This window comes from Myxocyprinus asiaticus, chromosome 26 (genome assembly GCF_019703515.2).
Source record: "Myxocyprinus asiaticus isolate MX2 ecotype Aquarium Trade chromosome 26, UBuf_Myxa_2, whole genome shotgun sequence".
NCBI lineage: Eukaryota > Metazoa > Chordata > Actinopteri > Cypriniformes > Catostomidae > Myxocyprinus > Myxocyprinus asiaticus.
In genome coordinates, this window is record NC_059369.1 from 1,129,221 (window position 1) to 1,154,938 (window position 25,718).

At 38.6% G+C, this 25,718-nt stretch overlaps 2 protein-coding genes across 5 annotated transcripts in view; one reads left to right on the forward strand and one right to left on the reverse strand.

Annotated features, from left to right (window-relative positions):
* Positions 1–5,076, forward strand: part of pdpr (pyruvate dehydrogenase phosphatase regulatory subunit) — a 66,920-nt gene extending 61,844 nt beyond the window's left edge. The window contains exons 15-18 of one of the 2 annotated variants that reach the window (XM_051656462.1): positions 1,760–1,854; positions 1,933–2,022; positions 4,254–4,436; positions 4,672–5,076. In XM_051656462.1, coding sequence (XP_051512422.1) covers positions 1,760–1,854; positions 1,933–2,022; positions 4,254–4,436; positions 4,672–5,076 — 773 coding nt within the window. The remainder of the gene's footprint in view (positions 1–1,759; positions 1,855–1,932; positions 2,023–4,253; positions 4,437–4,671) is intronic. The other variant, XM_051656463.1, reaches the window with a different exon arrangement.
* A 1,886-nt stretch (positions 5,077–6,962) lies between these two features.
* LOC127416879 (fibulin-7) overlaps positions 6,963–25,718 on the reverse strand; it is a 30,212-nt gene continuing 11,456 nt past the window's right edge. For 2 of the 3 annotated variants that reach the window (XM_051656465.1, XM_051656464.1), the window contains 4 exons: positions 23,612–23,791; positions 21,166–21,303; positions 15,252–15,387; positions 6,963–7,966 (listed from right to left, as the gene is read on the reverse strand). In XM_051656465.1, the coding sequence (XP_051512425.1) occupies positions 7,606–7,966; positions 15,252–15,387; positions 21,166–21,303; positions 23,612–23,791 (815 nt within the window). In that variant the 3' untranslated portion in view covers positions 6,963–7,605. The remainder of the gene's footprint in view (positions 7,967–15,251; positions 15,388–21,165; positions 21,304–23,611; positions 23,792–25,718) is intronic. The other variant, XM_051656466.1, reaches the window with a different exon arrangement.

Here is a 25,718-nt window from a genome sequence, read left to right on the forward strand (position 1 = left end):
TTGTGTGTGTGTTATGTGGGACCACAGGGGTGTTCGTTAGGGGTCAGGGTGGGATTGTATTAGTAGGGTTTAAATGTAAAATGCTGATTCATTATATATGTGTTGAGTTTTTTCCACTGTCATGTGCATATGAATCAATAAAAATGTTAATTGCAAAAAAAAAAAAAATAAATAAAATAAAATTGTACACTGTACTATGTGTCATGCAAATTTAGAGCTATATTTACATCAACTGTGGAGACTGCCTATTGCTGTCCATGTGATTTTTTCAATAATGTTTTTTTTTTACCTCTGAAATAGTGTTCATTGGCTTTTCAATTATAAAAATACATAAATACAATTTATTAAATGTTGCTGTTCACCCAAAAATGAAAATCTCTCATGATTTACTCACCTTCATGCCATCCCAGATGTGTATGTCTTTCTTTCTTCAGCAGAACACAAATGAAGATTTTTAGAAGAATATTTCAGCTCTGTAGGTCCAAACAATGCAAGTGAATTGTGATCAGACCCTTTTAGCTCCAAAAATCAGTTCTTCAAACCTCGATAAATACTATGATGCAAAAGGTCAGCCGGAAAACGTCTACGTCACTTCCTCAGCTGATTTCGTACTGTCATGTATACTTGGACAGAGAAATGAAGACTGTAGCTCGACAAAGCAAAAAACTGTGGTAGTTCAATTATAACTGCCCATGGAAACATACTCTGTGGTTTATCTTACTGAAGATAATTTATCTAAGCCCAAATATTTAAACATCTGAATGACTAGGATATTGGGAGGTAAAACTATGCTTGATAGACCACTGTTCAATGGTAGAAGGCACGATTTAGACCAGTGTATTTTATAAACAGAGATTCCGCTAAAATCATTAAAGATTGATAAAGTCCAACATTGCTCAAATACAACCGCACATAGACAGCATAAAGAAATATATAATGATCAGTATGAAAAAATATCTTTTGACAGAATTTATTGTACTACAAAACATACTGTTAGTTTCAAAACTCAAAACTTCCTCCCATGTCCAAAAAATTTAATAAATAAAATTTATTGAAACTAAGCTGCAAAAACGACTCATTCTGAACTTCTGCATTTTTCTGACATCAGATTAATATCTTTATTGCATGAGCTCCCACATTTACATGTCAATTATGCTTATTAAGTGATCAGAAACTTGGTCTGGTGAGGTAATCTGTCACACATGAGGACTCAGTATGATCGATACTATTATTACTGCACAGCAGAAGAACTGAAGATGAGAGGAAAATGTGGTGACGTGTGTGTGTGTGTGTAGCACCTGCCATTCTGCAGATCCTTCTGAAAAATCACAGCATTAGAAAATAACAGCTGGCATTTACTCATCTTAATGTCATTCCAAACCTATACAACTTTCTTTCTTCCGTGGAACACAAAAGGAGAAATTCAGTGCTTGCTAGTTTTCATGCCATTACAACGAATTGGGACTGAGGCCTTCAAATTTCAAAAATTATGCAAAAGCACCATTAAAGTAGTCATATGTCGTTTGTCACGAATAGAAGTCACCTCAAGCCGTACAGTAGCATTGTGTGAGGAAAAGACCAGACAGTCTGTCAAGTGGTGTGGACAAATTTTGAGAGAGAGAGTGCACTTTAGAAGTGGAGCATAAGATATGACCACTTTAAGTAAAGGCCTTGATAGTGTATGCTCATGAAGGTGCCAAAAATGCTGCCAGTATTTGTTTTAGGATTTTTGATCTATGATCTTTGGTCTGTTTTTCAGCTCTGAATCTGATTGGTCCTCGTGCCATGGATGTGTTGTCAGAGTTGTCTTATGTGTCCATGACTCCAGAACACTTCCCCTCTCTGTTCTGTAAGGTGAGACACGCTTGTGTCGACTGAGATTTGACCGATGTGACATACAGCAGCGCATCTGACTGTGATTGTTTCTCACAGGAAATGAGTGTGGGTTATGCCAATGGCATCAGGGTGATGAGTATGACACACACAGGAGAGCCAGGCTTCATGCTCTACATCCCTATAGAGGTGAGTTGGGAACACTTTGCAATAAGGTTCTATAAACATGAGTTTATGCATTAGTTAACATGAACTAACATGAACAACACCCTTTTACAGCATTAATGTTGATTTGATTATTCATAGGCTACATACACTGATCAGCCACAACATTAAAACCACCTGCCTAATATTGTGTAGGTACCCCTCGTGCAGCCAAAACAGCGCCAACCCGCATCTCATAATAGCCTTCTGAGATTATATTCTTCTCACCACAATTGTACAGAGTGGTTATCTGAGTTACCATAGACTTTGTCAGTTCCAGCCAGTCTGGCCATTCTTTGTTGACCTCTCTCATCAACAAGACATTTCCATCCACAGAACTGCTGCTCACTGGATGCTTTTTGTTTTTGGCACCATTCAGAGTAAATTTTAGAGACTGTTGTGTGTGAAAATCCCAGGAGATCAGCAGTTACAGAAATACTTAAACCAGCCCATTTGGCATATGCACATTGTATAAAAACATAATAAAAGTTTAAAAAAAAAAAGTGCAATTATAATAATTGTAACAAAATTAAGAGATTAGCAGTGCAGATTTCTGTCTTTTGCCTTTCAGCTCACCACTTATACTAATCACTGAATAAAAAAAATTAAAAAAATTCAGGAAAATCAGAATATCCACATTATCAGAGGAAAGGACAATTCGTGAACAATTACAGCTCGTGCTTGTTTATATAGAGCGGACACTACAGAAGAAATGCGTTCTTGTATGAACTTTATAACGGGGCTGAAGCACTTTAAGCAGATGCTTAAATCCTGTTCTTGACAACTGAGTATGGTTGCATATCTGCAGCAATAAATACTCCTATGACATTCATTATTACTTCAGCTCTGTCTGAGCTTGCAACAAGAGGCTGCTTGAATGCCATGGCAAGACTAACTTGCACAGGCTGTCAGGGTTCAGCCACTTCTGTTGGTTGTGTTTATAGCCTTTGTGACTGAACTCTGACACTCATGTTTCGTGTCTTGTTATATGTGGTCTGGTGTTTGCATTACATTGTTTTTGCTTTGTGGTGTGCAACTGTGCATTCAGGTCTTGTCTAGTCTGTGTCTGTCGTGTGTTTTGTATGAGTATGTGGCTTTGCTTAGGTTCCTCTTTGCCACATGCTCCTCAGTCTTGAGTGATAAACCCACCCCCTTGTTTGCCTTGTTATTTGTTCATTAGTTTCACCTGCCACTTCTCGTTACCCTCCTTATTTCTCTCCTATTTATTCTCCCTTTGTTATCTGTCTTGGGCCAGTTCACTGTGGATGTTTTCCCTGTTAGATGTGTGTCCTGTTGATCCGGTCTTGTCCAGTCCATTCGAGTCCAGTCAGATCCAGTCCAGTCTTGTCCGGTTCCTCCAGCTCAGCCAGTCCTGTCAGCACCTGTCTTGGACTATTACTTTTTCCCCCTCTGGGTAGTTTTTGTTTGTTTTGTTTTCATTTTTTGTATTAATAAAGCCCATTCTACGCTGCATTTAAGTCCTCGCCCTCTCTCTCCAACCCAACCTTGACACAGGATGTTTATGATTTGCTCCCGTAAGCACAAGAGACACATGCGGATGATGTCGCCGCAAATGAGTCATCATGTTTCTTGAGACATACTTGACTTCAGTGAAACAGAGCCGACACACAGCGTTCGTCCTGTTCACTACTCGTTGCCCAGTATTACTGTAGTTTACTTCAAAACCATAATGCTCCCAAACAACAGATTTTTGAGACAGCGGTGGGTCTTCAATCTCTGGTTTATTTAAGTCTGACATATTTACATATTGTTTAGTTCCATCACAGTTGGTAATAATTGCGAGCTAGCTAGTATAAACTTCACATGCATTTATCTGATCCATAGTTTCTAGTGTACCATGTTCTGTTAAGCTCTGTTCTGTTAAGTTTTTGTTCCGTGCGGTCACGTGTTGCTCTGCAATCTTTTTTCATTTTAGTTCTACACGGATTGCGTTGTTCGTTATGTTGTTTTAATATTGGTTTCACGCATGCTAAGATATTTAATCATTCATGTGACTGCATGTACCATACCGAAGGCCCTGTATCCATTCAGTTCAGGACAGATACATGTATCGTTGCAGCCCTATTGCAGACTGAAAACATGAAGAACATGTTTTTTGTGAATGGCCCCTAACTCTGCAATATGCTATAATACAAAACATGTCAATTATTTGTGTATTGTTTACAAAGCTCTGAGAATGCTCTCTTTTTTTCCAGTATGCACTGCACGTGTATAATGAAGTTATGTCAGTCGGACAGAAGTATGGGATCCGGAATGCGGGCTACTACGCCTTACGGAGTCTGCGTATTGAGAAGTTTTTTGCATTCTGGGGGCAGGATCTGGATTCGTTTACCACTCCTTTGGAGTGCGGCCGTGAATTCCGCGTCAAATTTGACAAGGTCTGTTCTGCTGCTCTTTATAAATCTCTTCTGTCAAGGTTGAGGTTCTCAGGATGAGTCTTGAGTTCCAGTTCATTTGCCAGCATGAACACGCTAGCAACCACCTAGCATTTCCCTTTCAACTGCTCAGAGCACCTTATTGTTTCATAACATAAATAAACAGCTCACATAACCTTCAGACTTTTCTTTTTTTTTCACTTTTCTCTTTTTCCATCTGTTTATCTTCCTCTCATAGGACACAGACTTTCTGGGTCGGGATGCTCTGTTGCGACAGCGCGTCGAGGGAGTGACACGGCGCTTTATTATGTTGATCCTCGAAGACCATGACACAGAGCTCGACCTTTGGCCCTGGTGGGGTGAACCCATTTACCGGAACGGCAAGCTGATCGGTGTCAGCTCCAGCAGTGCCTACAGCTACACCCTAGAGCGCCACGTGTGTCTAGGCTTTGTCAGCCCGACAAATTTGGATGGCGCCCCGGCCGTGGTCACCCCTGATTTCATCAACCGTGGCGACTATGAGGTGGACATCGCGGGGCAGAGGTTCCCAGCTAAAGCCAAACTCTACCCATTCAGCTCACTGTTTGCACAACAGAAGCGCCGCAAGGACGACATGGAGCTCAGCAACTTCCAGGGCAAGTGAAGGTGACGAGTAGTCCACTGAATCAAATCTACAAACCAGAGGCAGTAGAGCTCCATCTCAGAGTTTTGCATAGTCCACTCCATTGAGTCCTGGAGATTTGTGTCCAGTGAGTAACTCATTATGTGGCATTTACCGTCCTTTGTTTGATCGGTTGATGAATTTCTAAAATATTTAATAGTGTAATGTCACAAGCCCATTTTCAACAGCTGAAGTGGAATTTGTTTGGCTCGGGCATTACAGTTATTTGAAAGCATAATGTCTTTGTGTGTGTGAGAGAGATTGTAAATAGTTCAACTATTGCACTATTAATAGTGCAATAATGTCTTATTGAATAATATATTGCTTCATTGTTCTAGTTGTCATGGTTTAAAAAAAAAAGGGATGTATTTTTATACAGACAGCAGCTTGACTCTGGACAATCACTGTCTGTTTGAGGTGTTGAGTGGTTTTAAATGGGTGATAAGAAAACTGTATTTCGAATTTTGTCATTCTGTTGTGTAAAACAAACAATACTAAATGAGGAGATATGAGGGGATGCAAAATATATCTGATGTTTATTGAAATACGACTGATAATATGGGTGATTTTTATAAAGTGCCTTGCAGCAGTTCACGAGAGGTTTGGGCCTGTGTGATTTGAAGCACATAAGTGTAAATTGCGTTCACACTCAAACGTGACTGTTTTAGTAAATATATCTTTTGAAATGGCTCTATTTATAATGGAAAAGGAAAGTCATTGTCTGGGTCATGTTTCTCTTCTGTTGTATTGTCATGTGATATGTTTCTAATATTTTCACATTTGTGAAATAGTGTTGAGATGTTCAGCTCATGTTCCACATAATGTGTTTAACTCTATGTTGAAGATTTACTTGAAAGCATACAGTCAGAATTTTATTTTCATAATTTACTAGTTGTATATATATATATAGATATAAATACACTAAGAATTGCACATTGTATACAATTTATGAATCAAAAGCACCTTACTTTGAGCATTTTTTAGATGTCTGGATGATGGTTCATTTGTACAATAAAGGTTAGGATGTGTTAGCATGATGCATATGACACCACTCTACAGCCAAAAATCATTACATTAAGGGTGAATCACCCCAAAACATGTCCAGCTAACATTTCAGCTCGATTAAGCGCATTCTCATTACCATAGTGCAAAACATTTAATTCTCATTACAGCAATAGGCCCAGATGTTTTACCTTTTTTTCCCCTTTAAATAAACACACAACAGGAAATGTGCATGAAGAGAATCACTGATGTTTATTCATCCATAATTAATTTATTGGATTGTGTTATTGTGAGGCAGCATATTTGTTTGAATGTAGCCATCGGCTCTAGCGGTATTTTATATAGTCACAGTAAGAATTGATCTATGGGCAGAAGTGTGTTCGCCATTGACAACGCTCAAAGAGTTCAGGTGTGCACCTTACACTTGGCTTGTACCTGTTGTGTTCTTTTCAATATTAGTCACAAATAACAGGCTCAATTGGACTATTATAAGGACGATCCTTCTCCTCACCCTGCCATTCTTTATACTGTATTTATATCATAAATTGTACAAATGTTTGGTTCATTTTCATGAATAAAAATTTTAATTAAAATATGACACTTTTTCTTTCATAATTTTTAAGAAACTATATCCAAACATTTAGATTTGACAGAACTGGAGCACTGCTGTGGCGTCAATAACACATATTAATTCCAATTACATTTAACCTATTAAGAAATTTAAGACATCAATACGATGATTGATAAAACATATAAACATTACAATTGAAATAAAGTACATCAGCAGGTTGATCCTTACCATTTATTTGTCCAAGCTAGCATTTATATTAGCTCAGTTGAACATCCTGGAATTCTTGAGTCACTTAGAGTTACACTCTAAAGAACACTAACACATTTCTGATTATACAACACACACGGTAGTTGTGGTCCCTTTCATTTTATTCATGTTGTTTTATATTATAAATCTGTCCAAATACATGTACAACAAATATATTTAGGCTCTAAGCACTATAAACTGACACTGAGTATGACTTTCTCAATAATTCGACCGAAAATTTAGACTTTTGAAAATGATCACTAGTTCCGCATTCTTTGAAAAACAATGAAATCAAAGAAGTTTTCAACTGAAAATGTATAAGTGTGGGAGTGTAGGATACTCTGTCTGTCTGTGTTCACTTCCGTACAGGCTATCAGTCTGTGCATTGCTCTGTGACAAACATTTAAACCAACTGGTCCAATTTTGTCTGAAATGACCATTACTTTTGCAATTTATTAACATTTATGTTTTTAGAGTTGTTGTAGAAAAGCAATATCATACTCACAATCGGGCTGTTGTTTTGAATGTCTTTGGACTTCTAAAGGTATTTCAGCAATATGACACGAGTAAGAGTGCTGTTGTTCTTTTAAACAAGGCTGCAGGTAACATTCAGTACAACAGCACTCTTGCTATGTTATATTTCTTAAATAAAACACTTTGTTTGAATACCTTTAGACCAATATGTGCAGTCTCTAAAACTCATATTGCGAGACAAAAATGGTAATTCTGGTGATGTAGCGTCCCAGCAGTTCTCTCCTCTCCAATTCAGTCATCTCCACCTCAACTTCCAGTGTAACGGGACCCTGAACAGGACTAACCAGCAACAGTTCACCAGTCTGACGATCGGAACGTTGTACAGTGAAGTAACGGCGAATGCGGCCTCCAAGTAATGCAAACCGAAGCGTGTCTCCGATCATTCTGACAGCGGACACACGGAACATGACCCGGGGAGTGGACAGATTGGACACCACAGACATGTGATGGTACGATACAGAGTTTGGCGCCTGAGAGCAAGACATGCTGTCCACAGGACACGGGTTCCGCTCACAGCGCCTATGCAGAGAGAAGACAGGATTCACTAAACATTTGTGCAAAAGTTCATTTTATGTCAAGTCAGTCCACTCAGCAGCCATTTTGGGAACACTAGTTCCTATCATACAAGTTCTATCTACTTGAACGTGTAATGACCGGAATCTCAAAAACTGCATGCCAAGCTTTAAGCTGCAATACTTGTGATTTGTTTTGTTTTTTTGGTTACAAATGAACAAAATCCTGATATTGAGCGAATACATAAAATCTGTGTTCAAAACTCTGTCCTTTCCCAACACCAATTCACTATGTTAGGCCGGATTTGACAGGAAATAGCAGGCACACGTCATTCGTCCTTGCTGTTTATGTCATGTCTGTAAGCACAGAAAACAAGGACCAGCTGTGTCGTGTGTGGAGGCTGGGAAAACCATTGCTGTTCAGTTAGTAGCAGTTCAGGCCAGCAGTCTCCGTATGGATGTGTAGTTTTTAACTGTTTGGTGAAGTTGTTTACTTGCTGTAATGCTTGAGTTCGTTTAAGGTTGTTGAAGCCTATATTGTTGTCATGCTTTAATGAATCAGTCATTACTTGGGGGATATTGTGTTCACCATTTTCTAAATGTTTAAATGGATTCCCAGTAAAGTTACTGCAACATGTTTACAAATATTCCTGAGTTCTGAGTACTGAATGGTATTGCTGTAGATTCGAATTTCCCCATGAGTGTTGCTGTTTTCTCCTTTCTGTTACCCCAGTCGCAGAAATGCACAAGCACATTCCATTGCCCCTTTTGCAGTCTGTTTAAACAGAGTAGACAATTTAAAACAACATCTAAAAGCCATGGGTACAACGGCATACTACAAGGTAGTTCCCCATGAATGTACAATATATGAATCTGAAGTTGTTTATAAATATGTTATACCGATTTAGATTCGTAGCACAGTTTTCAAAAATATACATTAATTTGTTTAGCATGTAAACATCTCTCCATTATAACTTTACTGCCAAATTAAGGAAACTGCTTATTTTTGTAATTGTTATTTTGCACAATGCTGCATATCTATGTTTAATGAACTAAAGTTCATCACCATCATTATTGAATCCTCTTTTTAATTTACAGTTTAATTGTGTGCATACTATTTTGATGTTATGGTTCACTTTCATTGTCTACTGAGGCTGTAATTTGTAATATTAAAATAACAAAGGGTCTTCCGTTGAACACATTTCAGCCATTTCACAAGTTCCACCTCTTAAATTTGGGCTATTTTATGTCAATTACAAATATTAATGGGAGGTGGCTAAAATCTCATTAAAGAGCACCTCACTAATCACTAAAATATCTAAATAATAGGGTTGTTTATCTTAAAGCAAGTAATGTCTCTGTTAAAAGTTTTATCAACTAACAAAATGTCAACATGAAAATAACACATCATGAATCATATTCACGACTTGGCTCGGCAGGTGAATATCTCTGAGCTGATCAGATCACAGGTAACCTCAAACCATGAGATTCAACAGTGCAAAAGAGCACTGCCGAAAAACACAACTGTTTTAAAAATCAAAAAAATGTTCATCCGCAAATTACTTTCAATCTTAGGTTTGTAACAACAGATGACAATAGAGAGCCACAAAAATGTTGTAGTGCAGCTTTAAGTTTCAATAACATAATTCAAATCAGCTGTGGCAGCAGTGGAGTCATTCAGGTTCCTGGGCACTACTGTCTCACAGGACCTGAAGTGGGAAACACACATTGACTCCATTGTGAAAAAGGCCCAGCAGAGGTTGTACTTCCTTCGCCAGTTGAGGAAGTTCAACCTGCCACAGGTGCTGCTGATACAGTTCTACTCAGCGGTCATTGAGTCTGTCCTCTGCACTTCAATAACTGTCTGGTTTGGTTCAGCTACGAAATCAGACATCAGAAGACTACAAAGGACACTTCGGACTGCTGAGAAGATTATTGGTTGCCCCCTGCCCCCCCACCTCCCTTTAAGAACTATACACTTCCAGAGTGAGGAAAAAGGCTGGAAAAATCACTCTGGACCCCACTCACCCTGCCCACTACCTTTTTGAACGGTTGCCTTCTGGCCGACACTTCAGAGCTCTGAGCACCAGAACCGTCAGGCACAGGAACAGTTTTTTCCCTCAGGCTATCCATCTCATGAACAGTTAAATTGCCCCATTGAGCAATAACTATGTGCAATACACAGTTTAATCTTTCTTATATTTATCCAACAGATCCAACCTCTTCTGCCATTTAATTCCTCTGAAAAAAAAAAAAAAAAAAAAACATTTGCACTGTACATAACAGATTGTATTAGATTTGCACTACCCATGTGTGTATGTATGTATGTGTGTGTCTGTACGTATGTGTATAATTATTTTTTATTTTTTTATTATTATCTATGTCTTGCTGCTGTTTTTGTATTGTTTTTTTATTGTTGTACACTGGAAGCTCCTGTCACCAAGACAAATTCCTTGTATGTGTAAGCATACTTGGCAATAAAGCTCATTCTGATTCTGATTTATAGACACCCGGTAGCGGTGGTACAAACGAATGGATTAATTTCAGATTATTTTGCTCTGGATAGGGGCACCCAGCAGGGTTGCCCTCTTTCCCCATTATTGTTCTGTCTTGCCCTGGAACCATTAGTAGCGATAAGAAAGGAGGATGATTTTCCAGGGGTGGCGGTGGGAGGTATGGCACATAAGCTTTTGCTTTACACAGATTATATTTTATTATTCGTCTCCGACACTACTAGATCTCTGCCTTGCCCCCACAGAGTTATTAATTCCTTTTCTAAGTTCTCAGGATACAGATTTAATTTGTCTAAATCCGAAGCTTTGTCTCTGACAGCGTACTGCCCAGTAATGGCTTTTCAGCCAGGCGCTTTCCAGTGGCCCAAACAGGGCATTAAGTATTTGGGTATTTTATTCCCAGCAAATTTGTGTGATTTAGTTAGAGTTAATTTTGACCCTTTTCATTTTCGAGCGATGTGGGCAGGTGGGCTTTTAATGTTATTAAAATGAATTGTATTCCAAAATTCAACTACCTGCTACAGTCTCTCCCTATAGATGTCCCTATCACTTATTTCAAGCAATTTGACAGCATAGCGAAGTCCTTCATTTGGAATGGTAAACATCCCAGATTACATTTCAGTAAGTTGCATAGGCCGATTGACAAAGGTGGGCTAGACCTACCCAAGATTTTGTTTTATAATTATGCATTCGGTCTCAGACATTTGGCTCATTGGTCGCTTCCACCTGAGAGAGCCCCTCCCTTGTTTTGTACTGAACAGGAAGTTCTTGCCCCATTTTGCCATTGCAAAGCCTTTCTATCAAACTAATCAGAGAAGTTAAGTTACACCCTGTTATCTTGCATTTGCACTTGATATGGACAAAAGTGTCCAGAGTGTTTAATTCGGACATTTATTTAAATGTTGCCTCAAGCATATGGCTGAACCCTAAATTATGTATTAATAATCCCCTTTCTGCTGGTCAGAGTGGATTGTGAGGGAGGTTAATACACTCGGTGACCTACACTACCGGTCAAAAGTTTTGAAACACTTGACTGAAATGTTTCTCATGATCTTAAAAATCTTTTGATCTGAAGGCATATGCTTAAATGTTTGAAATTAGTTTTATAGACAAAAATATAATTGTGCCACCATATTAATTTATTTCATTATAAAACAAATTTTTTTATTTAAAAAGCAGCCAATAAGTGCCCAACATAGATGGGAACTCCTTCAATACTGTTTAAAAAGCATCCCAGGGTGATATCTCAAGAAAATGTCAAGAGTACATGTCTGCAAATTCTAGGCAAAGTGTAGCCATTTTGAAGATGCTAAAATATAACACAGTTTTGATTTATTTTGGATTTTGTTTAGTCACAACATAATTCCCATAGTTCCATTTATGTTATTCCATAGTTTTAATGACTATTATTCTAAAATGTAAAAGAAATATATAATAAAGAATGAGTACATGTTTCAAAACTTTTGACCGGTAGTGTATATGAAAGTGAAGCGTTGAGATCCTTTGAAAATTTGGTTCAACGTTTTGGGATTCCCAGATCTCAGTTCTTTAGGTATTTACAGCTGCGCCACCTGCTCTGTACTATTTTGGGGAGTAGCATACACCCCCCTAAAGCAGCAGATACTCTGGGAGTGCTGATTACTGCTTTTGTAAAAGGTCATGAGGCATCAGTGTATTACTCCCTGCTAATTCAGAGTCTGGTGGACGGAGCTCTTCTATCAAGAGATTATGGGAGAAAGATTTAAACTTGGTATTGGAGGAGGGAGTGTGGGTTAGGATTCTAACAAATGTCAAGTCTGCATCTAGAGATGCAAGGGTGCGCCTTATGCAATTCAAGAATTTATATAGATTCTGTTGGACCCCCTCTAGATTGTGTAGGCTTGGTCTTAAAGACACACCCACGTGCTGGCGATGCCAATCAGATGTTGGAGACACAACCCATGTTTTTTGGTGGTGTGTTAAGATCCAAGAATTTTGGTTGAAGGTTCAGAGTTTTATGCATGACATATTGGGCACTCAAATTTTATTTTGCCCCAGACTCTGTATTTTAGGCAATGGGGCAGTCATCAATATAGGGAATAAACATAAAAAATTGGATCCTAACCAGTGTCAGGATCGCCAGACAAGTTGTTTTAAGGGGATGGAAGTCGGCTGGAGTGCCCCCATTTCAGGAGTGGTACTCGGAGATGGGGGGATGGTGGCTTTCGAAGAAGGGTCATCTAGAAGACTGGGGAATTTGGATTTGTTTGTTGGGAAATGGGGGAAATATTTGGCATTCTTGGAGGGCTCTCGGGGTGGGGCAGTGTAGAGAGATGTGTAGTTATTGATGTGTGTGATTATAATTGTATTTTTTTAATATTTTTGTGTGTGTATGTGCTCATGTGTGACCACAGGGGTGTTTGTTGAGGGTCAGGGTGGGGATTGGTAGGGGGAGGGGTGGTAGTAGGGGTTAAATGTTGATTCTGTATATATATGTTTTGCTTTTCTTTGTTTGTTGTGTGAATCAATAAAAATGTTAATCAGAAAAAAAAAAAAAGCTATGCTCTTGGCAGGTGGGTCAGTGATCTGCATGCCCTCTCTGTTCATTCCTCGTGCAGAACATTTTCCCCAGCATGAAGAAGGTTTCTCTTGGACCCAATCCAGCCTTTATGCCTAAGTGCTTTCTAAATTCAAAAGGGAGGTGTTAGAGCTCAGCACTTTCCACCCACCTCCCTTCACCACTGTGGAGAATGAGAGGCTGAATTCTTTGTATCCTGTGCGTGTGCTCTTTGTCTCACAGGCTTCCCCCACACGGGTAAACCCATTTCAAAACAGCGCATTTCCCATTGGCTTGTGGAAGGAATATCCTTGGCATATAGAACTAAGGGGCTCCAGCTCCCATCAGGCCTTAGGGCCCATTCCATGAGAGGCATGGCTGCATCTTGGGCCCTGTTTCAGTGGGTCTCACCACAGGACATTTGTTCAGCTGCATGTTGGGCTTCTCCCCACACTTTTGTCAGGTACTACCGACTTGATGTCACCAGAACCCCAGTTGCGTATGCAGTTCTAGGCATGGGTTCCTCATAATGGGTTCTCCTATATCCCTTTCTCCCTCACACTATTTACATGTCACCTCACAGTTTTTACACCAAGCACAATGCATGGCCTCTTCTCCATGCTTTGCTATGTTATGGGATAGAGATCCTACTTGTATTATATAGGATGTGTCAGGCACCGCCTTTGTTAGGAGACCATCCTTCTGGCTGGAAGCATCTCACTGTGAGTGTGTAGGACAATCGAGGAGTTGTCCATATCTTCCCATAGGTGGATCTCAAACATGAGATAATGAAAGAGATTGATAGGTTACCTGTTTTGTAACCCCAGTTCTCTGAAACATTAAAGAGCACCTATTATGGTTTTTCAAATATTACCTTTCATGTAGTGTATTATATCACTGTTTGTGAATGTAAAAAAGTCTGCAAAGTTTCAAAAATCAAAGTGCATGACAAATGGAGTTACTGACTCCCAAAAGAAAGAACCGATTCTGAACATCTGAAACAAGTCGTTAGAAATTCCAGACGTACTTCCTGTACTAACCTACGTAATTTAGTATAAAAAACCCGCCTCTGGTCTTCATTGGCTGCTCGCGAACAGCTTTGACCCGCCCTCAAACACTACACTAAATGGTAGACCAATCACAACAGACTGGGACATCTGACCAATCAGAGCAGAGTAGGCTCTCTGAAAGGAGGAGTTTTGAATGAATTCTTTAGAATGGATCATTGAACGTGTCGCCTTTGACACTGGGAAATAAAGGTAATGCTGCGATTTAAATTATGAGCAAATTAAAGTGATTTTTGACCTTGGATGCATGTAAATCTATTGTATGAGACCTTTAAAACAAAATTAGGTACGTTTAAAAACCATAATAGGTGCTCTTTAAGTGGAGAGATCCACCAAGCTTGCCCCGCTTGCTGCATGAGAAACGAATATGCTCACTGAGGAAAGTAGCATGTACAGGTCCTTTTATGCCCTCGGGTAAGGGTGGGGTCTTACAGCACCATTGGACACGCCATCCTGTCGGTCAAGCCAGACTTGATGCAATTAAATACTTCTGCAGAGGTCAGGTACAGATGCCTTTCCAATAGGTGGATCTATCCACTCGAAGACATTACCCAGATCAAGTGTTCCCTTCTAGACACAACTGAAAGATGCTCTTGTATTGATCACAGTATGGAGGAGCACAGACAGTATAGGAGGATTTTGGGAAGAGTAGGCTGAAGGACTTCATTGCAGCAAGCCACCTATGTGTCTCTCAATATTTACCGAAAACAATATGAAATTAAATATAAAATGATTTTCAGTGTTAGCACATTTTTAATTTTAAGCTCCGTCTGTGAGGTCCAGATAAGCTTAATAAATCAAAACTCTCGCAGATTCCACTTCCAGGAAGAACTACAGTAAAGAACTGCCAAGCGAAGGCTTTGCCAAATGGCAATTGGCTCTTTAATTTGGAAGGCGGGGCAACTTTTTCTACAGTCGCCATATTGAGTGTTTCCGATTTCTCGCATTAATTTGAATAGTTTTTTTAAAAAGTGTCCCTTCTCAGCTATACTGTCTCTAGTTGTGCCACATACCTCTTTTACGCATTGAACCAGAAACTAACCAGAAACTAATCAGGCACAATTAGTTCTGAAATTTAAATTAAGTCATTAAGATGGAGAACCCCCCCCAAACATATAATAAAAAATAATAATACATTATTATTAACAAAATAATGTATTGTTCATGGTTGCTTACACTGGAGAAGTTTTTACATAGGTGGCATTCCGTATGTGTGGACAATCCACCTTAACACACTGAAAGCCTCCATATGTGTTGATGCAGAGCTGATCACGGGTGCAGTTGTTTTGTCTGGTACTGCACTCATCAATATCTGTAAGTAAAAACACAAGTGTTTAGAAGAGGGTCAGAATGAAATTAGAACTGCATGGCTTAGAGACCATAACGGTGCTGTCACAATAGACTTTATGCTCCTTTCACTTCCATTCAAATGCATGTTGACACAGAATGGCAAATACGCAAGCTCATGTGAAGCAGTTTCGTCTTTTTCTGCATAACAAGGTTCAAGTTGGGTAAACTTTGACCTGTGAATTTGTTTATCAAGAAGACATTTGACATTCGTCGCTGGTCAAATTGCTACCCTACGCAGAAGTCCAAGGCGATCTTCTGATGGGGAGAGTGTTCCGCGACTGCTATTGGGTCCTTTAATAATGTATAACATGCGTGGAAGGGTAGTCGGTGGACTTTATGGTGACCCCCTAGGCGTTTGGTGACCTACATCGTAGACAGCGTAATCTGCATATAGGGAGTAGTGGCACTGCATTTGACCAATGAAGAAACGTCACAGATTACTCTCTTGGCTCAATTCACAGAGTACAAATTTCAAAGCAGCATAGTTTGCAGTGCTGTGGGAAAGTGGAGTAGATAGTTGATTTTAACATTTGAATTTATTATTATTTTATATTCTTAATTTATCTTTTATTAAAAACAGAAGCCCTTGAGCATGACATTATATCTTTTGGAACATATTCGGACCAAAGTAATTTTGCATACTTAAACATAAACACCCTGAAGGCAATTGTTTTTAACATTTCCCACCTAAATAGCAAACAGAAAATAACTGCTTATATACTATTATTTTTATTCTTGACATAACATACATCAGAATGCAAATAAGCAAGTAAAAAAAAAAAAAAAAACTTTTGTACTGTTCTGCAACATGTCAGCTGTACCTGCCAAACTCATTGTGTTGATTAGTACAAAGGAATTAGAAATTACAGCATTTATTTTGGTGGCATTTTTTCATCCAAATGTCTAAAAGTTTAAGCAAGTATTGAGGTTTATTTTGTATAGTGCCTTTCCAAAGCTCAAGGAAACTGTACAGAAATTAATCATAAAACATTAAACAGATCTATACATTAAATATAAATGTACATAACAAAACAATGCACAAGGATAAGCAAAGCATTTTTCAAGCGTCCCATAACACCGTTAAGACTGCAGGTGAGACACGTGCGAGCAAGATGAGAGCAAACCGCCACAGAGAGGCTGACAGAGAACACATACAATACATACATTGCAGTCCGGAGCAGCGCAGCGGACAATACGGTCACAGAGCAGGGGAATCCTCGAGGCAGGAGGAAAAACAAACATCCTCGGTAGTATTTTATCGCTAAACACCATAGCACTGGAACGATGGCAGACAAAACAGGAGAGAGCATGGACGTAGTTTAGCGCAAAAGTCCATGTTTCTATTATTCTAATGCAATGCATACAGCCCATTTAGACCACCAAATTCTTATGAATAGACTTCATTTATATCGCTGGTGTTTGACAGGGAATGGTATATATACAGTAATAGGAAACAGATGGTGCACTAACCAGAGAAGAACCTCGGAATTAAATTGCACTTGACCTAGCCCATTAGAGCTTTGAACACGCTATTTCGCTAACCTACTTGCGCCTAGAGGTGTGCATGCCTGCAAGAAAATATCAACATTCATGGCCATGCCCACCGACTTTGCGCGTATGACGTATCACAGAGCGCTGCTCTTAAGATTTAGTGCTTTTACAATATGGCCCTAAAACTGTGTATGAATGCATTAAAAAAAAAAAAAAAAAAAATCAACTTTTGAAAAAAAAAAAAAAAAATTCATAAAATACAATCATAACTTATAACAACCAAGTACCAACTAATGAAAAACAATGGACACCATAGTAGTCCATCACTCACAAAAATGTATGTTGTATATGTGCGCTCTGGCTCCGCTTACCCATGCTCATCCACCAAATATGGATTCTAACACTCTCGACATCCAGTGGTGACAATCTAACACATCTATCGTGTTTCAGTGAGTTGATCCCAGTGGAACTGTTTCCATAGAGATGCTATTAACTATTAGCCACCATAGCCTGTTATGCCACTCTCTGATAAATAAATCAAGATCTACACATCATTTCGCATTATGTTTGTGTCTCTTTTGAATCGGGATCGCCTGCTGAATGTTACAATATGCTGTTTTCCATATTACGTTTATTTGTCATGAAGTAATAAGCCATTTGTTTATTATATTCAAGTGGATTTTACACACTAATATGTTGTTTGATCAAAGTGGTGTAGTAGTTAAACTGTCATTTTGTCGATTCACCTGGGCTGCCATAGCAATGTGTCAGCATTTAAGCGATGTTAAGCGAAGTGATCATGTGTAATTGTCACTCGGAAGTTTAAGTAAAGAGCATGGAAATTGGCTTGTGGTGTGTCCGCCTCATTAATATATATAACATGTAGAATTGGCAATGAGAAAAAGTTAACCAAAGAAGAAAGATGGACGGACAGTATTGGGAGTATGGCGCAAATTGGAAGGCTGGATGATTTCAATTTAGTAGATTATAGAGTGGACAAACAAGATGTAACAATGGAATTGATACAGGGGCTGCTGTAAGCATTATTTCAGAGGACTTGTATGAAAAGTAATTCTCTCATCTGCCATTAGAGTGTGCACAAGTTAAATTAAAAACATATACTTGTGGGAACATTTCAAAGTTGAGGCAGTTTATAGCTACAGTAGCTTATGAAGATCAAACAGAGGAGTTACCGCTGATTGTAGTGAAATGAGATGGCCCAGCCCTTTGTGGTAGGAATTGGCTACAAAGAATAAAGTTGAATTGGAAACTGATACAGCATGTGATTAAGCAGACTGACAAGCCCAGGTCTATTCGTGAAGCATTGGAAAAGTAAAGTGATGTTTTCAGAGATGAGCTAGGCACTCTCAAGGATATTAAGGTCACTATTTCAGTTAAGCCGGAGGTGGCACAAGTGTCATCCTCTACCCTTTACTATGAAGGAGAGTGTTGAAAAAGAGATTGAGAGACTAGAGAAAGCAAACGTTAAATCCCCAGTGAAACATAGTGAGTGGGCTGTGCCTGTTGTCCCAGTTATAAAGAAAGATGCTACTATTCATTTAAGCGGGACTATCAGGTAACTGTAAATCAGGCTGCCAACATGGAGATCTACCCCTTACCTCGTATAGAGAAGGTTTTGGCCACCCTCAGAGGAGGGAAGTTATTTTCAAAGATTGATTTAGCTGCTGCCTATCAACAGGTTGTATTGGATGAATATTCAAAAAAATGTACTACTATTAACATGCACGAAGGCTTGTATGTGTATAATCATTTGGCTTTTGGAATTAGTTCGATCCTTTCCATATTCCAATGAATTATGGAAAATCTAATGAAGGACCTGAATTTAATAGTGTATTTGGATGATTTGTTAATCACTGGCAGAGATGAACAGGAACATTTAGTAAATCTCTTTAAAGTCTTACAGCACTTGCAAGAATCTGGGCTGAGAGTGAATAAATCAAAGTGTGAGTGGGAAAAAACACAAATTGAGTACCTAGGTCATGTGATGGATGGAAAGGGAGTGTATCCTACTAAGGACAAAGTCAGAGCCATACATGACGGGCCAGCACCCACAAATGTGCATTTTGCTAAGTTTAGTGAATTATTATGGACGCTTTGTGCCACACCAATGTACTGTGTTGGCAGCACTCTATCAGCTGCTTAAAGATCAAGTTGCTTGGAGCTGGAATGAAAGGGAGCAGGGTGCATTTATGATGCAAGGAGCTGTTGACTAGTGACAAGATATTAGTTCACTATGAACCGTTCTTGCCTCTAACTCTAGCATGTGATGCATCCGCCTATGGAATTGCCACCGTCCTTCAACATACTATGCGAAATGGCAAAGAACAGCCCATTGCATATGCTTCGTGTTTTCTGTCCCCAACAGAGAAGATGTATTCCAGATCGAGGAAGAAGCTTTGAGTCTAATATATGGATTAAAAAATTCCATCAATATCCTTGAGACTACTAGTGACATTGTGGGAACATATGTGCCTTCCAACTATGGCAGCCACCATATTGTCTGCTTATGACTAACGTATAAGTTGGAGAACCACAGAAATGCGGATGGATTATCATGCATTCAGCTGCCTGAAACCACTGATTCAGGGACTGAAATAATATCAGCACCTATCATGCTGTTCTGTCAGACCACTTAAAAGGGCCCCTCTCAATGCACTGCAGGTGGTCAGAGTGACAAGAACAGACTGTGGGCTCTCTAGAATTTTCAGATATGTCATGGAAGGATGGCCGAGTGAAGTTGCAGAGGATTTAAGAGTGTATCATTCAAAAAGAGATGAATTATCTGTGAAAAATGGATGTGCGTTATGGGGTACAAGAGTGATTGTTCCATTCAAACGCAGAAGAACTTGCAAATATGTGTGGTGTCCAAAGATAGACATGGATGTTAAAAAAAGGTCTACAAAGAGTGTGAAATCTGCCAGTTGGAACAGCGTAGTAGGAGTTCCCGGGTGAGTGTTGGAAAAGATTACATATAGACTTTGCTGGACCATTTCTGAATAATATGCTCATGATCCTAGTTGATGCGCACTCTAAGTGGTTGGAAGTCTTTCGCATCTCCCAAATCACTTCACAAGTAACCATTACTAGTTTAAAAAGAGTGTTTGCAGCATATGAATTTCCAGAACAAATTGTAACTGACAATGCAACCACCTTCACGTCTGATGAATTACTTTTTGTAAAGCAGAATGGTATCCTACACACAACCAATGCACCCAGACATCCAGCTACAAACGGAATGGCAGAGAGATATGTCCAAACATTCAAAATTGCCATTTAAAAACTGGCTGGTGAAAAAATGTGTATTGAAGCAAGATTTCTTTATTTTCTATTACATTATCGTACAACACCCAACAGTACCACTGGTCTAAACCAATATGATCATCAAGCAATGGAAAGATCATTCCATGTTGACGAATTAGTGTACCTGCACAGTACAGTGGGATGAGATCCAAAGTGGCTTCAAGGGGTGGAAATGCAACAAACAGGCCCAGTGTCTTATAAAGTAGACCAGGCGTCTGACACTGTGCATTGACGGTATGGGGACCAGATGAGAACACGATTCTATTCAGGTAGCCCACTTCAGCATTCTGAACCTCCGGACTCAAGTACAATAGGTTTGAAGCATTCAAAACGGACCATTAAATTACCCCAACATTACAGAGACTGAGCGTTATAAAAAAAAAAAACGGATTAATACTGTAACAATCTGTACATTTATTATTGACAGTGTTATTGATGTTATGTTTAAAGTAAATGTCATATGTATTGTTAGTGGTGTTTAAGCTAAAAGGGGGAGGAAATTAGGTGTATTAGTTTAAGGGTCATTTGATGGATACACCAGGGTTACTATAGCAATGTGTCAGCATTTAAGCGATGTGAGCATGTGCAGTTGATCATGTGTAACTGTCACTCGGAAGTTTATGTAAAGAGCATGGCAAATGGCTTGTGGTGTGTCCGCCTCATTGATATACTGTATAACAGATATATGTCTCTGTGCGAAATGTTGTATTTTACTTGTTATACTCTACTAATTGAGACCTTTGCAAGGACATTTATAACATGAATATCTGATCTTTCTCATGTTTTTATGTTTTTACCAATTCTGAATATGATTGTTGTGATCACAGATTTGCAAATTATGAAAACAGAACCGACCCGCTCCAGTTTAAAGAGGTTAAAGTCTAGTGTGACTGCACCCAAGTGCATTTTTTTCTTCATAATGAATGACCTTTGCAGCTACGCCCATCTTGGGTCACAATGTAACCAGCGGGACAAGTGCATCGATAGCCACCAGGAGTGTTAACACATGAGTGTAAACACAAACGGCCGGCCTGACCATTGTGGAACAGTTTACACTCATCAATGTCTGAAAAATATCATTCACACACAAAAACAGTTAAAAAAATACAATAAATTAACATTGAAAAGAACACATCGTTGCTAGAAAAAAAAAGTTCTGTCTCACGCTGAAAATACCAATATAGCTGCTCATCAGTGTGTGTTGTGATTTAGATAATAGTGTGCTGGTAAGTTGTGTCTAGAAAGTGTAACATATGGGACCTCCCTAGTGGCCAGTAAGGGGTGCTAGTCATGTTTTATGTCATGTCTTTTATTTTGAAGTTTAGTTTTGGTTTCTTCTCGTCACTGTTTCCTGTTCCTGTTTTCTCCCAGTCTTGATTGTGCTGAGCTGTGTCTTGTTAATACGGAAGCCCTGAACCGCAAGGTGAAAAAAAAAAAAATAACGGTAAAAAAAAAAAAAATAATAATTGTGTCTCAGTTCCTTCCTAAGTCTTAATTTTTTTTCTCTCTTCCTAAAATTTTTTTTCTCTCTTAATTTTTTTTCTCTCCTCGAAAAAAATAGTTTTTTCTCTCCTCGAAAAAAATGCATGTAATCTTATGCTTTTAATGCTTTCTCTGTTGCTATATAGCTGAATAATACATTTATTATTTATTTAAGGGTTTGCAAACCTTAATCAAGACAAAATCAGGTTACATATGTTTGATATAGCATTCGTTGTCGTGTAACAACTGGAGTTATTTTTTTGTTTGAAATTGTTGGTCTTTCTAAACCATCTATGCCGTTTGCTCAGTGTTACATGGTAGAAGCGAATGAATGTATTGAGGAAAATGGGAAACATGGGGAAATTATTATTATGTCTGTCCTTTTGAAGTGTTAGGGGTACATCTGGTAATGTTAATATTGTTGTAAGTAATCTAATTTCTAAACGAAAAGATAATTTATCAATTAAATCCTCGCGACATAACGGGGATGTCATGTGCAAACTTTCATGGTGGAATTTAATTATAATAATATATTTTAATATAACAAGTTGTCTATGCTTTTGAAACACACTGTCTACTGCAGAAGTGAAGAGTTCCAGATGAAGAATGTCAAATAAATATCCAAATATTGTTGGTCTGTCTAAACATGAGCTAGAGAGTTACGCCGATGTAAAATGCTGATCTCAAACAAATTGGTGAGGGGTGAGGAATCACCTATAGTATCGCTCCCCGGGTTCCGCGGGGGAAGAATAGTAGGCTACACACACCTGTTTTGTATTAGCAGTATGGGCGTGAAGCTATAAAAGTATAATGATTTCTGTTGTTAGGGGGGGTTTTGGTACTGCTAATTTTTTTAGCAAAAAAGCAGTACCAAACCTTTGACCCTTGTCTAGTATTGTTAATGTGTAAGCGCTGTTTTAAAAGTCATAGTCAAGTCTTGGTTTATGTTCTGGTTTCTCGTTTTGTTTTGTATTCTTGTTTTTGTACTTAAACGTTTTTGTCACATTGTTTACATTAAACTGCACTTGGGTTCACACCATCATCTTTGTCAGCTACTCCTGCCTGCCCCCGCATTACAGAAGGGAACCCTCTGGCTTGAGAAAGCCTCACAAGAGTCGCATGCAACATTCATATAATGTGTTAATTGGGAATCCCACAGAAACCTTTCACCTACCCCTAACCTTAGTAGCAGGAAATGCGACTCCAACAAGACTTTCCTAGCCCGATGGTTCCCTTCTAGACACAACCATACTGTTGGTTCCAACAGACTTATTAAAGTTTATTTATTTTTTTTCTAATTGCTAAAATTTTAAACAGAAATAAATAGTAATATTAAAAAGTATTTTTGAAAAATATGCCTAAAATTATGTACATTGACATGACTCACAAGACTCAAATCAGTCTTAGAAAAAAGCTGCTTCATTCAACAAATGGTGCTGGATGCACATTCATCAGCGCTGCCAATGTTGACATCATATGACTAGCCGAATATGATTTGATTTTTCTCTATAATCCCCTCTAAATACGCACTTTTACTCGTGAAATAAACAAATCCGCTGACTGTGAATAGTGCATTTTTATAATTATATTGGTAAGAGAGAACCTCTATTTTTATGTGATACTGCATCTATGCCGGTAGGTGTCATAAAAGCTAATTTTACTTAATGCAACTTTAACTAGCTTATCCAACAAGACTTGCTGGTTGACCAGCTATGCTTTGCTGGTGAACCATATTGTTATACTGGTCCAACACCACTAACAAACCAGCACACATCAGCCTGGATAAGCATGGACATTTTTTGTCTTTTCAGCCAGAGTCTCAAATAATGAATGATAAGAGTTAATAGTGAAATTACAGTGTTTTGGTGACAGTGAACACTAGAGAATCTCACCCGTGCAGATGCTGTTATCGCGTCCTGAGATGGTGTAGCCCGGCTCACAGGTGCAGAGGGTGGTACCCTGCACCTGGCTACATTTAGACTTCCAGGTGAAAGCAGACTGAGTCAAAGGAAAGGAGGAGGCGGCCTCAGCTCCAGTGCTTGCAGAGGATGTGTTGGTTATAGAAACAAAAACTGCAGAGACAATCAGATGGATTTCAGAATCAAGTAAACACAATTTCTTCACTGCAGGGGCCATTCTTAGATTTCATCCTTAAACCTGGAGTCTGAGCAAGCATGAGGGTGCCATTCATTGTGGTAAATAGATGCACCTGTACCTTTAGGGCAGAGAAGAACTACTGCAAACCATGTTACAGTAAAAGCATCTTACTTTCACATACACTTTGAAATTACATGTTGTATAATTTGTTTTTGTTTAGAAAGTAGACCTAAATAAGTATTTGTCCACTTCCTTTACCAACTAAAAACATTCAAACTATACACTTTAGGTTGGTGATTTAAAAAAAAAAATGTTTTTATCTAGGCTGTTGTTTATTTTATCTTGTGTGAATACATTATTTTCACGTTTCAATGTAATATGAATTTTGTCTACGCAAAATTTGTCTCTGTCCATTTGTGATTGCATGTAAATCAGGAACGGGGACACGATAGAGACTTGGAGTGTGTGTCTGAGATCTGTATGCAGAGGCAAAGCCATATGCTGCCACTCCTCTACCAGGATCTAGCACTGACTAAAGCGAATGATAATTAATTATAAAAATACATTAAAAGGTTTTTTAAATGGAGCTGGATTGTTTGCTACAGTCAATGTTCCAAATTTTTCAGTAAACATTAAGCGAGATCACATAATCACAGATTATTTAGATGGGCTGAGATGATCGCTGAATAACTGGGGCCATAAAAATAGTCCAAATAACTTGTGCTATATTTCATGTTTTCTTAAATTGTATGATAGATTTGTGTAAGGAACAGGCAGAAATTGCAAATGCTGTCTTGTCATCCACTGTTTTCTTTGAGACACACCAAGTTTTCTTACTCAAGGGGCGCTTGACGGCTCAGAAACCCGAATCCTTCATTGATCTGCATTCAAATCTCAGGACGTTTTGTCTCACTGGAGACATTACTACACTGGATAGGAATTTTAATTGAAACTGATAATTGCAAGGATTCATACCCGTGAATGGAAATTCGCCCCAGCAGTATCTACATTTTTTCATTTTTTTTAAATCCTTATCCAGAGATTGGCCCATCCTAACCAGCGCTGATACCATGTTTCAATTTACTACACTCAGTTACTGATACTGAAAAATATTAATAACCAGAAAAGCTGTTAACTGTTTTTCAGAGGTATAACACAGCAGCTTAGAGTTTTTCTAAATGTTATAGACTACATTTTGGCATCATAATAATTCTGAGCTGGTGTAAGTACATAGGCTGCTCTATCTGCACACTGTTCATTGTGTTCTTGGTGGGCTGTTGATGGGTTTAAGCTTGTTAGATAGGTTACAGTTTTTGTTGATCGCTTTGGTACTAATATCGCAAGTACAGTATGTGGTAAAACCTCACAACTGTTAGTACAAAACTCAAAGCAGATCATCAAAAAGGCTGTTTTTTCAAACATGTAATCACATGTTCAAGTACACATGTTCAAGTACAACACACAAAATTACACAGTAACTTTTTCACCACACCTAATCAATGTGTCATAAAAGAAATACCATTCATATGAAGTAATTGTCTTTCACAATGCAATGCTCACAATACTTTTGATATGCTTCTCTTCTGATTTGCGTAAATACATTTGACCAACACTTAATCCAACTGCTCTTAATGGTTAATCACTGAACTGTTTGATAAACCTATAGATTGTAAATTGGTTTGTCAGCTATATACAGTATATGGATTTCGAGAACTACACAAATAAAATGTGTGTTTGTATGAACATCTAAATATACGGCTGTTGGAAATAAAGCAAGCAATTGAGAACAATGTCACCTTTGCCAATGTGGCATCCATCAGCCTACCAACAGTAGCCTGCCTTTTGAAGAGGCACCAGTTATCAGTGAAACACATTTACCTGGTGCCTTTTGAGAGAAACAAC